Raw genomic sequence first — 14,604 nt, 5'->3', positions numbered from 1 at the left:
TCTCTAGCAAGCTACAAGGTGTGCTTTGGACTGAACACACATGGCTTTCGAGAGAATGGAATCTGCACAAGCGACCAGGTCTCAAGACTCAGTCAGAGGCGATGGGGAGACTTGACTAAAGTGGAGGGCAAGAGGTCAGATCCTGGCATCCCAGAGAATGGCCAAGTGGAATCAGGGGGAGTAGAAAGAGGAGGAGGAGGGTGGAGAAGCAGAAGCAGGAGGTGTGCAGCTGAGAGGGAGGGACGGAGCCGACATCACTGGCTGAGGATCAGATGGAGCCACGATGTGGCAGCGAAGGTCTGCAGCAACCAGGCAGGATCCTCTCTCTTGCCTGTGTGGAGCTGAGGCGCCAGGCGAGGTGAATGGAAATCTGTGAGCCCAGGAGAAGAGGCAGCAGTTTGGTGCACGAGAATCAGGTAGGCTGGAGCTGAAAAACTTGCACAAAGACCTAAAGTGGTCAGAAGCAAAAGCAGGAGGGACGAGTCTGCGGATGTGGCCCCTTTCTGTGTCTGCTCAGAGAGGTTTTAATGCAAATGCCACTTGCATTTATTACCAAGACTAAGGCTAAGCAGTCCCTGGTGGTCATTGCTAAGTGGATGTATTTAGTGTGCTTGCGAATTTTCTCATTCAACACATGGTAAACAGTTGTGCACTGCATTGTTATGCTTGTGTTAAGGTTCTTTTGCATAATTATATATTGTGTCGTGTTATGGATTTAGAAATAAAATGTAAGTGGGGCAAAATTAGGTGGCTGCTGTTGTTGCTGTTACCAGAATCTTGTGGCACACTGACTTTCTGATAGTCTCTTTGCTCTCAGATGCGGGCAGCGCCAGCAGTCAAGAGTGTTTTGGTACCAGCTACAAATGTGGCTGTAACACCCTGAGAATCTTGACTGAGGATGGAGTTACGCCTTGTACACCTTGTTAATATCTCATCTGTTCTTACATGAAGTTGCATTTAAAGGAAATACTGTTTTATTGTATTGCATCATTCATTCATTTTATTTCTTATTCGCCCTTCACCATTAAAGTCCCGGGGAGGGGGGGGGGAGAGGCAATTTAAAAACACAATATTAAAAACGGTTTCAAATGTTCCTCACTCTGGGAGTGTGTGAACAACCAACAGTGGGTTATTGAAATAAGAACAAAAAATCTTCTGCCGTGCCGAAGTTGTCATAATAGAGCACGGGATGCTGCCTTATACTGAGTCAGACCCACTGGTCCATTTAGCTCAATATTGTCTACACTGACTAGCAGCAGATCTCCAGGGTTTTAGGTTTTAGGAGAAGTCACACCTGGAGATGCTGGGAATTGAACTTGGGACCTCCTGCATGCATAGCAGGTATTCTGTGGACTTTCTAAATGAGATATCTTCCACTCTAGTTTGCAGAAGAGATAGTAAGAGGGAGCAGTTAGAAGAGGGCTGTGCCTCCTCCTCCTCCTCCTCTAAATATGCAAATAAATTAAGGAGGTGAAGTGTCATAAGGAGACCTGTGTGTGTGTGTGTCTGTGTGTGTGGCAGGGGAGACTCATCTGCATGTTTGTTTTAAAGACACAGAAGTAGGAAAGGTTTGTTTGTTTGTTTGTTTGTTTGTTTGTGGTTTTTTCCTAACCCACCCCAGTTCTGGGTTGAGGCAGGAGAAGCCAGGATGCTCATCATCACCCAAGGCTTCAGGATTTAACCTCCTTCCATCAGGCCTGTAAGACAGAGCAATTCCGCCTGGCCTTTAATTTGAATTCAGCCTGATCTTTTAGTTCCCTTCTCTTCCTTCCCCCTCCCCTTTTATGAAGATCACCCACTCTGAGACCCCACAGCTAATTCTCCCCTGGTCTCCTTACTGGCCCAAGTAGGACCAATTCAACCAGCTAGCGCTGGGGATTATCTAACTGATTTTTGAATTTTATTGCTATTCATGTTTTTATACCGTATTTTATGCTGCTTTTATAAAGAAGTGTTTTAAAGTGTTTTAAATTTGTTGTTAGCCGCCCTGAACCCGGTTTTTGAACCAGGAAGGGCGGAGTATAAATAAAAATTTACTATTATTTATTATAAGGCATTTTTTCAACTTCACAGCCAGTGCTTGATATTTTAAAAACGAGAGGCATGGTGGTGGTGGGAAGCTTATTTTCCTGGAAGTGTCCCCTTCTGACTGGCAGACTCAGAGATGAAGAAAGATACCGTATTTTTTGCTCTATAAGACTCACTTTTTCCCTCCTAAAAAGTAAGGGGAAATGTGTGTGCGTCTTATGGAGCGAATGCAGGCTGTGCAGCTATCCCAGAAGCCAGAACAGCAAAAGGGATTGCTGCTTTCACTGCGCAGCGATCCCTCTTGCTGTTCTGGCTTCTGAGATTCAGAATATTTTTTTTCTTGTTTTCCTCCTCCAAAAACTAGGTGCGTCTTGTGGTCTGGTGCGTCTTATAGAGCGAAAAATACGGTACTTTGCAAATGCCCTAAGCAGTGAGGAATCCCAGCTGAGGTTAAGCCGTAAATGTTGATGCGTGTCCTCAGTAGAATCTTGGCATAACCCTCCATTGCTTTCTGTAGAATGGACCCAAGTGATTCTTCTGGAAATGGAATGTGACTGGGATGATGGCTTCCTGAAAAATTGCTATTTATTAGATTTTTATTCTTTCTTTCTCCCAGGGTGGCATATATTGTGCCCCCCCTTCCATTTTACCTTCACAACAGTCCAGTGAGGTAGACTGGGCTGAAAGAACGAGTCTTACAAAACTCACTCAGCAAGCTCAGTGACTGAGCACAGAAAAGGATACCTTCTAACCTGGAAGCTCTTCATTCTGAAGATATACACAATTAAGCTTACCAATGCAGACATTTATATTAGATAAAATCCATGGTTCTAAATGAATCTGGACCCCTTTCCTGGATGATTTTGCTTTTAAGCCATGGGGAAAGAAACAAATCTCAACCACATACACACACACTTTGTCAACATTTGCCTGCTTTTGAGGTTTATAAGATGTCCATGGGATACATATAATTAAGTCAAGAAGTGTGAACTGGACTGGAAAAGATATTGGCAATGCGTGCCTTAATGGCGATGAAACACCAGTGCAGTAGCAGGCAGAGATCTGTTTCATCATAATCCCAGAGAGCTGCTGCCAGTCAGTGGGGCCACTACTGAGCTAGATGGAACAAGGATTTGACTCAGTATGAGGCCGCTTCCTGTGTTTTGCTCAAGAGCCCTAGCTCAGTGAGAGAGCATCTGCTTTGCATGCAGAAGGTCCCAGATTCATTCCCTGACATCTCCAAGTAGAGCTGCTACCGGTCTGTGTAGGCAATACTAAGCTAGATAGACTCTCCAAATAGAGCTGCTGCCAGTCTGTGTAGGCAATACTAGGCTAGATAGACTCACTATAAAGCAGCTTCTTATGTTGTTCCATTGCCTAGCCTATGGTCCTGGTATTAAAATTGTCCTCTCTTATTTATTTTTTATTTTATCACAATACCGGAGAAGATGGTGACGAGGCGGCTGTGGGCCTCCTAAGTCTGTTGTCCAGAGCTAACTGTTGCTAGGCAACCTGAGTCACCTTTCCCCCCATCTTTCCATTTCACCACCTGAGGCAAAATGAGAAAGTGCCGCCATGTCACCAAAGCCTCTCTGACCTCCCTTACCTGTGGTGGCGGATCTCACTGGGAACCTGCCCTATTGCCGGTGGCTGAGGCTGCAGGTGGCCCCTCTTCAGCTTCTGCCACCTGAAGCAGCTGCTTCACTGTGCCTCATGGGCAGCCCGGCCCTGTATCAATGGACTGCGGCTATGAATAGCTATTAACCACATTGGCTAAGCAGAGACGGCACCATACTGCTCAGATCCTGCTTGTGGGCTTCCCACAGCCATTGTCGGAAATGAATGCTGGACTAGATGGGCACTGGCCTGATCCAGCAGCCAGGCTCCTCCAATGTTCTTCGCGGTTTCTGCTCTTCCTGTTCTCCAGTGGCGTAGCGTGGGGGTGCAGGGGGGGGCGGCCGCACCGGGCGCAACATCTGGGGGCTAGGGTTAGGGGGCGCAAATCCACGGGTTAGGGGGTGCAAATTACTTGCCTTGCCCCGGGTGCTGACAACCCACGCTACGCCACTGCTGTTCTCTCTTTTTTAAACCAGACTTGGGCCAGAGAGCCCCTTCACACACAAGACTGTCCTTTGTAAGGTCAGACACCCAGCCCCTCTGCCTAAAATCCACCCACTTTCAACAACGACAGCCTAATTTAGAGTTATTGACCACATTCACATCATCCCACTTTAAACAGTCACGATTTCTTCCCCCAAAGGATTATGGGAGCTGCTGTTTGTTAGGAGAACCCCTATCCCCCCCTAAGCTACAATCCCCAATAAGTCCCTCTTCACAGGGAACTCTGGGAATTGTAGCTCTGTGAGGGGAATAGGGATCCCCTAACAATTACCAGCATGTTTAACATACTACACTTCCCAGAATTCCTTGGGCAGAAGCAATGACTCACAGTGCTTTTTCAATGTATAGTGTGAATGTGACCTTAGCTGAATACCACCTTCTGTCTTTCTGGTCCTTCAGATACCCTTTCTGGTCCTTCAAATGGAGGGTAGTCCTTCAATTAGAGGATTGTCCTCTGTAAAGTAGGTCCCATGGCCCCCCTCTGGCCAAGTGTGGATTTGAACCTGAGCCTACCTCAACATCCTAGCTAAAGCATCAAACTGTGTCCAAAATTGTTAATTTAGAGCTGTGTTGCAAGAGAGACTGGCGATTATAACTCTCCTTTGTGCAAGGCTCACGACTGTTGATTTAGCAAAACAAAATCGAAAAGCCAGGGGGAGAGGGACGGAGGGACGTCAGAGTCATATATTTCTCTAGCGTAATAAAACCGATTTTCTGGGCAAGTGTGTTGATTCGCCCCTTGAATCTTATTGCTGCACTGGGAACATCTCTGCCCAGCTGTAGTCCATCATCTTCGCACAGAATGTGAGTGAAGTAATACCAGTATTAAATTTACAGCGACTAGAGATGTAGTAGCAAATATCAGGCTTGTATTTCCCTCCCCTTCCACGCATAATTCAACACTGAGTATTTGTTTCCCATTGCCAAATATTTAGATTAAAAACCTTTCTTGGGAAAAGCCTAAGACACTTTGACTGACACGGAGTAATGAGAGATCTGCAGTTTGGGAGTTGCTCATTTTCAAGGCAAATTTTTACCACTCACAGATTAAATCTAGGCTTCATTCAGCAACTCTCGGGCTGGGGTTCAACAGATCAAGGGCTCCTGTGCTGTGGTGCAAGGATGAAATAGTTCCCCTTCTTCTCCTTCTTCTTACATTTATATACCATCTATATAACCACAGAGCCGTGACGGGGTGAGCTCCCGTTGCTCGGTCCCTGCTCCTGCAGTTTGAAAGCACGTCCAAGTGCAAGTAGATAAATAGGGACTGCTCTGGCGGGAAGGTAAACGGCGTTTCCGTGCGCTGCTCTGGTTCGCCAGAAGCGGCTTAGTCATGCTGGTCACATGACCCGGAAGCTTTACGCCCGTTCCCTCGGCCAATAAAGCGAGATGAGCGCCGCAACCCCAGAGTCGGTCAGGACCGGACTTAATGGTCAGGGGTCCCTTTACCTTTACCTTACCTCCCAAGAACCTCAAGGTGGGGTACATGGTTCTCCTCCCCCATTTCATCCTCACAACAACCCTTTGAGGTAGGTTAGGCTAAGAGATGGTGACTGGCCCAAGCACACCCAATGGCTGGGTGGGGATTTAAACCCTACTCTCCCATGTCTTGGTCCAACACTCTAACCATTACACCACACTGTCTCTTTGCATGCAGAAGGTCCCAGGTTGGAAATGTCTCCTTCTTGAAACCCTGGAAAGCCACTGCCAGTCAATGGAGACAGGACAGAGGTAGATGAACCAATGGTCTGATGTGGAACAAGGCAGTTTCCTATGTTCCTATGATGGGAGAGAAATTTGATTTTGTTTTGAGAAACTCCCTAATTTTCACTTCCCAAATGAATACATTAGCATGATTAGCGGAAACAAACCGATTCGTCAAAATTTATATTTCTCTGACTTTTGCTGTGCTTGCCAAAATACATATATTGGGGGCAATACATATAGCATTATATATATAGCAAAAAAAACACAAAAAACATTAAAATGAATTATATCGGGTAAGATTGCTTTCAAAAATGCATTTACTACTCAAAAGTGCACACAGAAAAATGTGTATTTTCGGGGGGAAATTGCACTAAAACGCTAATGAATTTTCGCAAGATTGGTTTTTTTTTTAAAAAAAATGCCTTGTTGCAGAAATATGGAACACTGAATTTAAGACTGGATAAAGGAGAAGCTTCCCAGAGATTTCTGGTTGGCCGCTCTTGTAAAAAGGGAGCCAGAGCATATGGACTTTTCATCCAATATATCAAGGCTCTTCTTCTGGGTTATTCTGGGTTCAAAAGCCAGATTTCCCCTCGGTGCAAGATTTGGATTATTTGGATTATTATTTCATATACAGCTTCCATTGCAAGACCCTCACAGTCTCTTTCTCCTACCATTCTCCCACAGGTTAAAAATAATACTAATAATGACCGAACAGGAAGACTTTGCCAGCTTGGCTGGACACTGGAACGCCTCTGACGCCCACCAGTTCAGCCTGGCCAGTGTCATCGTCCCTGTCGTCTTCTCCTTGATCTTTCTTCTGGGCACCATCGGCAACAGCCTGGTCCTGGCTGTGCTGCTGCGGAACGGGCAGGTGGGGCACAACAGCACCAACCTCTTCATCCTCAACCTCAGCCTGGCAGACTTCTTCTTCATCATCTGCTGCGTGCCTTTCCAGGCCACCATCTACTCCCTGGAGGGCTGGGTCTTTGGGTCATTCATGTGCAAGGCTGTCCACTTCTTCATCTACCTTACTATGTATGCCAGCAGTTTCACCCTGGCGGCCGTCTCTGTAGACAGGTAATGGAGACCCCTGCACTAAAAAATAATAATAGGAGATCCCGATTCATCTAGTCCAACTCCCTGCAGTGCAGGGATTTTTTGCACAGCGTGGGGCTCAAACCCACAACCCTGAGATTAAGAGTGTCACGCTCCACCAACCGAGCATTTATATCCCACCTTTTGCTCCAAGGAGATCAAGGTGGCTTACATGGTTTGCCCTGTTCCTCATTTAACCCCCACGGCAACTCTGCAAAGTGGGTTAGGTTGAGAAGCAGTGACTGGCCCAAGAGAGCCCCAATGAGTTTCATGGTTGAGCAGGACTTTAAATCGTGGTGTCTCCCAGGTCCTGGTCTGACACGTGGGTGGCGCTGTGGTCTAAACCACTGAACCTCTTGGGCTTCCTTATCAGAAGCTCTGCGGTTTGAATCCCCCCAACGGGGTGAGATCCCATTGCTCTGTCCCAGCTCCTGCCCAACCTAGCAGTTTGAAAGCATGCCAGTGCAAGTAGATAAATAGGTACAGCTGTGGCGGGAAGGTAAACAGCGTTTTCATGTGCTCTGGTTTCCGTCACGGTGTCCTGTTGCGCTAGAAGCGGTTTAGTCATGCTGGTCGCATGACCCGGAAAGAGGTCTGTGGACAAACGCCGGCTCCCTCAGCCTGAAAGCGAGATGAGCGCCACAACCCCATAGTTGCCTTTGACTGGACTTAACCGTTCAGGAGTCCTTTGCCTTTTTTCAGTCTGACACTCTAACCCTAGACCACACTGTCTTGCTGCTTGATGCTGGGCGATGGTGGCGAGGCTGAGCTAAAATAAGAACTTTGCACAAATTCAGAACTCTCCTCTACCCCAGCCCCCAGCCTATTTCAGTCCCTGAAATTTCAGTCCCTAATTTATAAAGTTCAGTATTGGAGGAATTATTAGTAGTATTATTAAAAACATAGTACAATATGATAATAAAATCAACTCTGCTTTTGTCAGAATTTTCTATAAATTATGAGTAACAAAAGCATAAATGTATTCCCCCCTTTGTCTCTTTGTAACCTTGCAGAGCAGAACCATCAAAACAGCTTGTAGTTTAAATGAAAATGAACTATTAAACTCTTCTCATAATGTTGTCACCAAAGTTACTCAGAAAAGACTCACTGAAATTAATGTACTTGTTTGGGTCCATTAATGGGCTTACTCTGAGTAGAACTTAGTTGCACACAACCCATACATTTGCATGAGGTTTTGCAAATATATATGCTATTTTGCCTATGTTGTCTCTTTAAATTTATGTTTATAATCTGATTATTAATAATTTAATTAAATACGCTACTTGTATAAATAAATAGAAACAACAATAACAATAAATTAATAAAACTTGCTTTGCCAGGTTTGATATTTTACTCCCAATTCAGTAAAAATCTAAGTAACCCACAATGCAGCCAGCAGGAGGGGTCCTATTGCTGGAACCCAGGGGTCCCTGGCCTTGTTCCCCCCTCCTCTTTGTCCTCACTACCCACATGACTTCCCTCTTCAAATGTGCAAACATCAGGGCCGTAGGATTGCATTTGTTATAAAGTACTTAGTGTTTTATTTTGTGCAACCATTTGAAATAAAAGAAATAAAGCTTGGAGCACGTTTGGACAATGTGCATTTAGGGGCTTGCTGTTTTGCATTGGCTTACAATGCCTTCGTAAGGGACGTGAGTGGCGCTGTGGGTTAAACCACAGAGCCTAGGGCTTGCCGATCAGAATGTTGGCGGTTTGAATCCCCGCGACGGGGTGAGCTCCCATTCCTCGGTCCCAGCTCCTGCCAACCTAGCAGTTTGAAAGCACGTCAAAAGTGCAAGTAGATAAGTAGGTACCACTCCGGCGGGAAGGTAAATGGCATTTCTATGCGCTGCTCTGGTTCGCCAGAAGTGGCTTAGTTATGCTGGACACATGACCTGGAAGCTGTATGCTGGCTTCCTCAGCCAATAAAGCGAGATGAGCGCCACTGGACCTAATGGTCAGGGGTCCTTTTACCTTTTACAATGCCTTCATCCAGTACACCCTACAAACCCCCAGGCCCCACATTTTTGGGCTCAATCCCCTGACTCTCTGAACTTACGGACCTTCCCTGGTCTGCCTAGCAGTTCCTCTTACTCATCTCGAGACGTGATATGTGGCCAACCCGTGCTCTTGGCTGTCATGTCAATCTGACGCCTTTCCACAGCTGTCAAAATAAACTCTCTTTCCCCACCCCCGTCCCGGTTTTCTCCCCTGGAGGAGAAACAGATGGTCCATATCAGTCGCTTGTCATCTCTGGTCCCTGGGGTGCAACGCCCCCTTCTTTCCCTTCTCTCTCTTCCTCCCCCCACCCTCTGCCTACCAGGGGAGAAGAAGCAGATTGCTCTTGCCAGACTTCCGAACAGAGTCCTTGCAGAAGGCATATGGACTTAGATTGAGGGCCACATAAAATTAGGCTGATCTTAGGGTGTGTGAGTGTTGGGTGCAGAGGAGTGGTGGGAGGAACCAGCCGAGGTACCCCCAAGGGGAGAAGGCTCAGCCTGGGGAGTAGTGGTGGGACGACAATGAGTGGTCAGAGGGAGAAGATAAATGGTGCAGATAATCCTCGGCAATGCTTAACTCTGTTGACTTTTCTGGCAGATACCTGGCCATCCGATACCCACTGCGGTCCCGGGAGTTGCGGACGCCATGCAACGCAGTGGTAGCGATGGCCGTCATTTGGGGCCTCTCCGTGATCTTTTCGGGGCCCTACCTGAGCTACTACGACCTGATTGAATGGGAGGGCAGCTACATCTGTGTGCCAGGATGGGAGGAATGGCGCCGGAAGATCATGGACACCTGCACCTTCACTTTTGGCTACGTCATCCCGGTGCTGATCGTCAGCCTCTCCTACACGCGGACGATTAAATACCTGTGGACGGCGGTGGACCCCCTGGAGGACATGTCCGAGTCTAAGAAGGCCAAGCGCAAAGTGACCAAGATGATCATCATCGTGACTGTCCTCTTCTGCCTCTGCTGGCTGCCCTACCATGTCGTTGTGCTGCGTTACCTCTACGGAGACTTCCCTTTCAACCAGACCACCTACGCCTTCCGGCTCCTCTCCCACTGCATGGCCTACGCCAACTCTTGCCTCAACCCCATCGTCTATGCCCTGGTCTCCAAGCACTTCCGCAAGGGCTTCAAGAAGGTCTTCAGCTGCCTGATGCGGAAGAAGGCCCGGAACAGGGTCCATGTTGTCCATGCCGCTCATACCGTCCACGGCTTCGAGGCAGGTTCCACAGAAGTCTCTCAGATGAACGAGGACAACAATGGGCAGCTGAATGGATGTGAACTGGATGCAAGGTCTCTTGTGGTCCCCACAGGACCCGGCAGGACCCTCCATGTTTCTTAAGCTGAGTTGAACAGCAACTCAGGCAAGTGGAGTGAGATGCTTCAATTCCAGAGGGTGTTCTCCGAGGGAAGAGGATATCTTTAATGAAGTTCTTTGTTGAACGTCACAATGTTCTTTCTTCTGGGGCTGGACTTCAGGGCCAAAGGGCAAAGGTCATAGGAGGATTGAAGGCCTGCTACTATTTCTGCAGCAGGGTCCCTGCCTCCGGCATCCTAAGACTCACCCAATTAGCATGAAACGGGAGCTTTTTTGCCAGTGTATGCTCCAAAGTTCAGTGCTTCAGTTTCATGAGAAAGGCTTGCAAGCTCTGGAACAATGAAACTTCGCAGGGAACACAACTTGAGTCACTCTGAAAGAAGATATTGGAAACATTTGCCCATGTACGTGCACATCTAGCTGAAAGGCAACACATGGAGACCTGCATTGATCATTGCAATATATCCCAAATGATTAATATTGTATAATTATAAGACTATTGCATAATCTTAGAAGGCTGTGTAATCTTATAGGGGTGTCACTGTGAGGGGTGCGGTTGTGACTATCATGAAGGGACCCTACGCTTCTGAATTTGCCACTACACTGCTGCCCATAGCCCAGCCTCAACCCCTCAAATGAGCACCCAAAGGTTATGGGGGAGGCACTGGCAAAGAGGTCCCACATCAACACTTGGGCAAGTGGGGGCCTACAAGAATTGATGCTAGTCATCACAGCATTTTTTCTTTTTTCTTATTCCAACTTAAAACAAAAACAAAAACATTTTATAGTCAGCAGGGAGGCGAGTGGCATGTACATAGTTACAGGTGCTCATTTCATTTATTTTTACTTTAAGAATCCTTTATGCTTTTACTTCTGCAGACCTCAGGGTTCTGGGTTCCCCCGATCTTGCTGATCCCTCTTGTTTCTCATTTTGGCTCAATTTCCATTGGTACTCGCCAACTGAGTTGCTTATTAGTGGGAACAACAGCAGCCCCTATCATGTCTATTATTCCCTTTAAAGTCACCATGCATTTTTAAAAAATAAAAAATGGTGTTTCCACACAAAGGCTAGAACACCATTGCCCAGTTAGCAGTCATGATTGAGTGTCTATTAACAAGCTTTTTCGAGCGGAATAAAAATTACAAATGTCTCTCCCCCCCCCTCTTCTGACTACATAAAATAATTGTCCTCCCCTGTGGTGTTAATAAGAGCTTTCTCTCTATGCAGATTGAATCCTAATTGGCAGGCAGCAGGGTACATGCCGTGCCCTGTGGCAACAATGGGAATGGGAGGTGGCTGACTCTGATTGGATTAGGAAGACATTTGCATCCACCTTCAAGTCATCAATCGGGCTGGGAGACCTTGTTGAATCACAGCCTGGTGACAGTGCAAAATCTCTTTCCTTCACATCTTAATATCACAGGGCATAACAAAGAGTGGTGTAATTACCAGTAACACTCGCTTATAATTTCTGGGAGCCTAGAGCAGACCAGGTCATTATTCCCCCCCCCCCTCCCGATTAGCTAGCATCACGGCTTTTTACTGTGATTTGGCTCCTACTCCTGGCTGATAAACTATAGCGCACTGCTTGGCTTCATATAAATCAAAAACACAGAGGGTGGGTGGGGGAGAAGCTTGTTATTCAGCATGACTGAAGGGTGCGTGCCACAAGTTATGCAGAACACACTACAGTTTCACTTGAGTACAACCAATTTGCCTCGATACACCCAGTGAGTCACAACGGGCAGAAATGCCGGGTGCTCAGTCCATCCTTGATAGAAGCCTTCGTCAAGCTCGACTTCAGCTGGAAGGAACGAGGGAGACACAGCGCAATCGAAATCTGCCTCTGTGCTTAAGGATTAAAGGGTGTCTTATCATTTCAATGGTTGGCTGGAAGCCAAGAAGGCACCCCACTCCAGAAGATAAACAGCAGCAACACAGAAAGAGGAACTACATTCAGAGAACTGTTTCATAAATCACTTTGGAACTCTAGCTTTACTGAGAGGGGTGGGGAAGAAATTCAATTCGGCTTGCACTTAAAGGTGAACCAACCTAATTTGCACTTTCTGAAACAAGACGCAAACCGGAACAACAGCTGTCCTTCAAGATTCGGCTTTCCCAAATTTGGCAATGCATTTCTCTAGCCAATGCGTATACAAATGCATGTACAAGAGTGAAGCCTGCATAGAAATGGGTGTATTGGTGAAAATAACATACAAGAAGCACCACGGGTTAGGGAAAATTTGTGTATTAGGAGAAATTCGAACTAAACTGCTGAAGGGCTTTTCATGAGGACTTTTTTTGTTTTTAAAAAAGCAATAATTCATGTTAGGCAGGTTCGTCTTTAAAGGTGAACAGGATTAATTTTTTCCTCCAAACCTAGTTTGTATTTAAGAATGTAAGAAGGGCCTACTCACATCCGACTAAAGGTCCACCTGGGTCCAGCATCCTTTTACCACAGTGGCCAACCAGATGCCTCTGGAAAGCCTGCAGTTGTGACCTGAGCACAACTCCACACTCCCCTCCTGCAGTTTCCAGCAACAGGGCATTCAGAGACATCCTGCCTCCAACAGTGGTGGTAGAAAGCAGCCTTATTCTCTGTGACTCTATCTACTTCTTGTGTGAGCAAATGCCATAGTTTAACTATGCACTGTGTGAAAAGGGACTTTCCTTTGCCTGCCTCGGATATTCCAACATTCAGCTTCATCCCCGAGTTCTAGGGGTTTAAAGGGAGAAAAGTTTCTTTCTCCATACACCTCTGTCATGCCTCCCTCCCTTCCCCTTGTTTCTAAACTAAAATGCCCCAATTGCTGCAATCTTTGGTTGCACTTTTCTGAACCTTTTCTAGTTCCAGAGGAGGTTCTGCTAAGTTGAGGTGGGCCCTTCTGGGGTCTCATTCTCTCTCTCTCTCTCTCTCTCTCTCTCTCTCTCTCTCACACACACACACACACACCTCTCCCAAAATGTCACCTACGCCAGTCATGAGCCTGTTTCCTTATCAAGTTTGCAGCCTCAGCGAGACCAGCCTCATGCAAACAGCCTCACCAACTTCATCCTGAAATTTTAATTAACTGCTAGACCATAATCAAATTACAATGCAGCTTGTCAGCTTGGCTAATTCAAAGCCATTTGTGGGGAAGCTAATCTATTTAATTGGTAACAAAAGAGACGTTTTTCATGGCCAACAGCCATAGACCATGGGGTGACTAAGCATCTTTTTTTGGCCTGAGGGCAATAGTGCCCCATTACAGCCCTTTTGGGGGCCACATCCCAGTGGTGCCTGTGTCCAAAAAAAGACTGACAATGACCATGGACACCACACACTTCATCAGCTGTTGTTTATGCTGCTTTCCACCCTCCCTGTCCCAATGGTCACCAGTCACCACTGGGTAGGTGCATTGATCTGCATGCATTTGACTTCCATCCTTATTGCGGTGCTGGGCTGGGCAGAGAGGGACCACTCTGCCCAGCTCAGTGTTGCAACAGGGAAGAAAACCTCTCTGCTCGGCCCAGCACTGTGAAGCCTTCACTTGGGGAACGAGAAGTTAAAATGGCTAGGGGAGGCAGGACACAGCCTCTGCCATAGTCAGCCAGTAGGGCAATGGGGGCAGTCCTGTACCCCCACCCCAACAACAATGCACCTAGAAGGATGATATGTTGTGAGGGTGCAGTACTGAGAAGTACTGTGGGGGAGGAAATGGTCCATTATCAGACAAGAAGCACCATGACTGCATGTCCTACTTGCACACACCGCAATGGAGCCTGGAATGTGGCCGGGCCTGGTTTCTCCCTGAAATTAGCAATGCTCTGAAATGGGAATCCATTTCTTAGGGTAGAAATGAACCCAGAGGAAGATTGTGGGCATGGAGAGCTTTCCGTTCTGTTTTTTGCTCTGCCCTTCAGATGCAGAACCTGGCAGCTTGCAGTCGTCAAATCCTTGCCAAGCTCTCCGGTCTCGTGGGTGTCGCTAAAAGGGTTTTTTGCGATGTCCTCCATTGCAAGTACCCTTTCCTCCTCATCTCTGCCTGCTCCTAATTAATGGTACTCGAACGTCTTGTGTTCATCATTCGAAGGTCAGTCGTTGCTGGCACCGAAGACGGCTGCTCGTTATTGTCCCTTTTATTTCTTAACAACCTCCCAACATTGATTAAATCTGGTGCTAAAGTTGCCCAACATCTCCTTCCGTGGCCTCACATTCTCTTAAATGAGCTGGCTTTGCGGATGATAGTTCAGCTTCCTCAAGTCCCTGCTGCTTACAGAGGGCTCTTCCAGACGTATTTGGTTCAGCTGGCACTCTGCATATGCCCTAGAACTATGTGGCTTC

At 46.9% G+C, this 14,604-nt stretch overlaps 1 protein-coding gene across 3 annotated transcripts; it reads left to right on the top strand.

Moving 5' to 3' along the window:
* Positions 1-203: 203 nt before the first annotated feature.
* Positions 204-10,395, top strand: LOC310664718 (galanin receptor 2b-like). Of its 3 annotated transcripts, XM_083414244.1 has the most exons (4): positions 3,805-3,946; positions 4,122-4,167; positions 6,544-6,936; positions 9,553-10,395. In XM_083414244.1, the coding sequence occupies exons 1-4, from the start codon at positions 3,883-3,885 to the stop codon at positions 10,301-10,303; spliced, it is 1,254 nt and encodes a 417-aa protein (XP_083270370.1). In that variant the 5' UTR covers positions 3,805-3,882; the 3' UTR covers positions 10,304-10,395. The 3 variants fall into 3 exon arrangements, with proteins under 3 accessions (XP_083270371.1, XP_083270370.1, XP_083270369.1); XM_083414245.1 differs by lacking the exons at positions 3,805-3,946; positions 4,122-4,167 and adding an exon at positions 204-416; XM_083414243.1 differs by lacking the exons at positions 3,805-3,946; positions 4,122-4,167 and having other exon boundaries at positions 6,371-6,936.
* The last annotated feature ends 4,209 nt before the right edge of the window (positions 10,396-14,604 follow it).

This window comes from Podarcis tiliguerta, assembly GCF_965153285.1.
Source record: "Podarcis tiliguerta genome assembly, chromosome: 14".
Lineage (NCBI taxonomy): Eukaryota > Metazoa > Chordata > Lepidosauria > Squamata > Lacertidae > Podarcis > Podarcis tiliguerta.
This window is presented reverse-complemented; position numbering and strand designations above follow the sequence as displayed.

Excerpts from the sequence above, each read along its gene's own strand:
- LOC310664718 (XM_083414243.1), top strand. The coding sequence starts at position 6,380 with ATGGACTTTTCATCCAATATATCAAGGCTCTTCTTCTGGGTTATTCTG. Across the intron at positions 6,937-9,552 it reads GCGGCCGTCTCTGTAGACAG|ATACCTGGCCATCCGATACC; the intron begins GTAATGGAGACC and ends CTTTTCTGGCAG.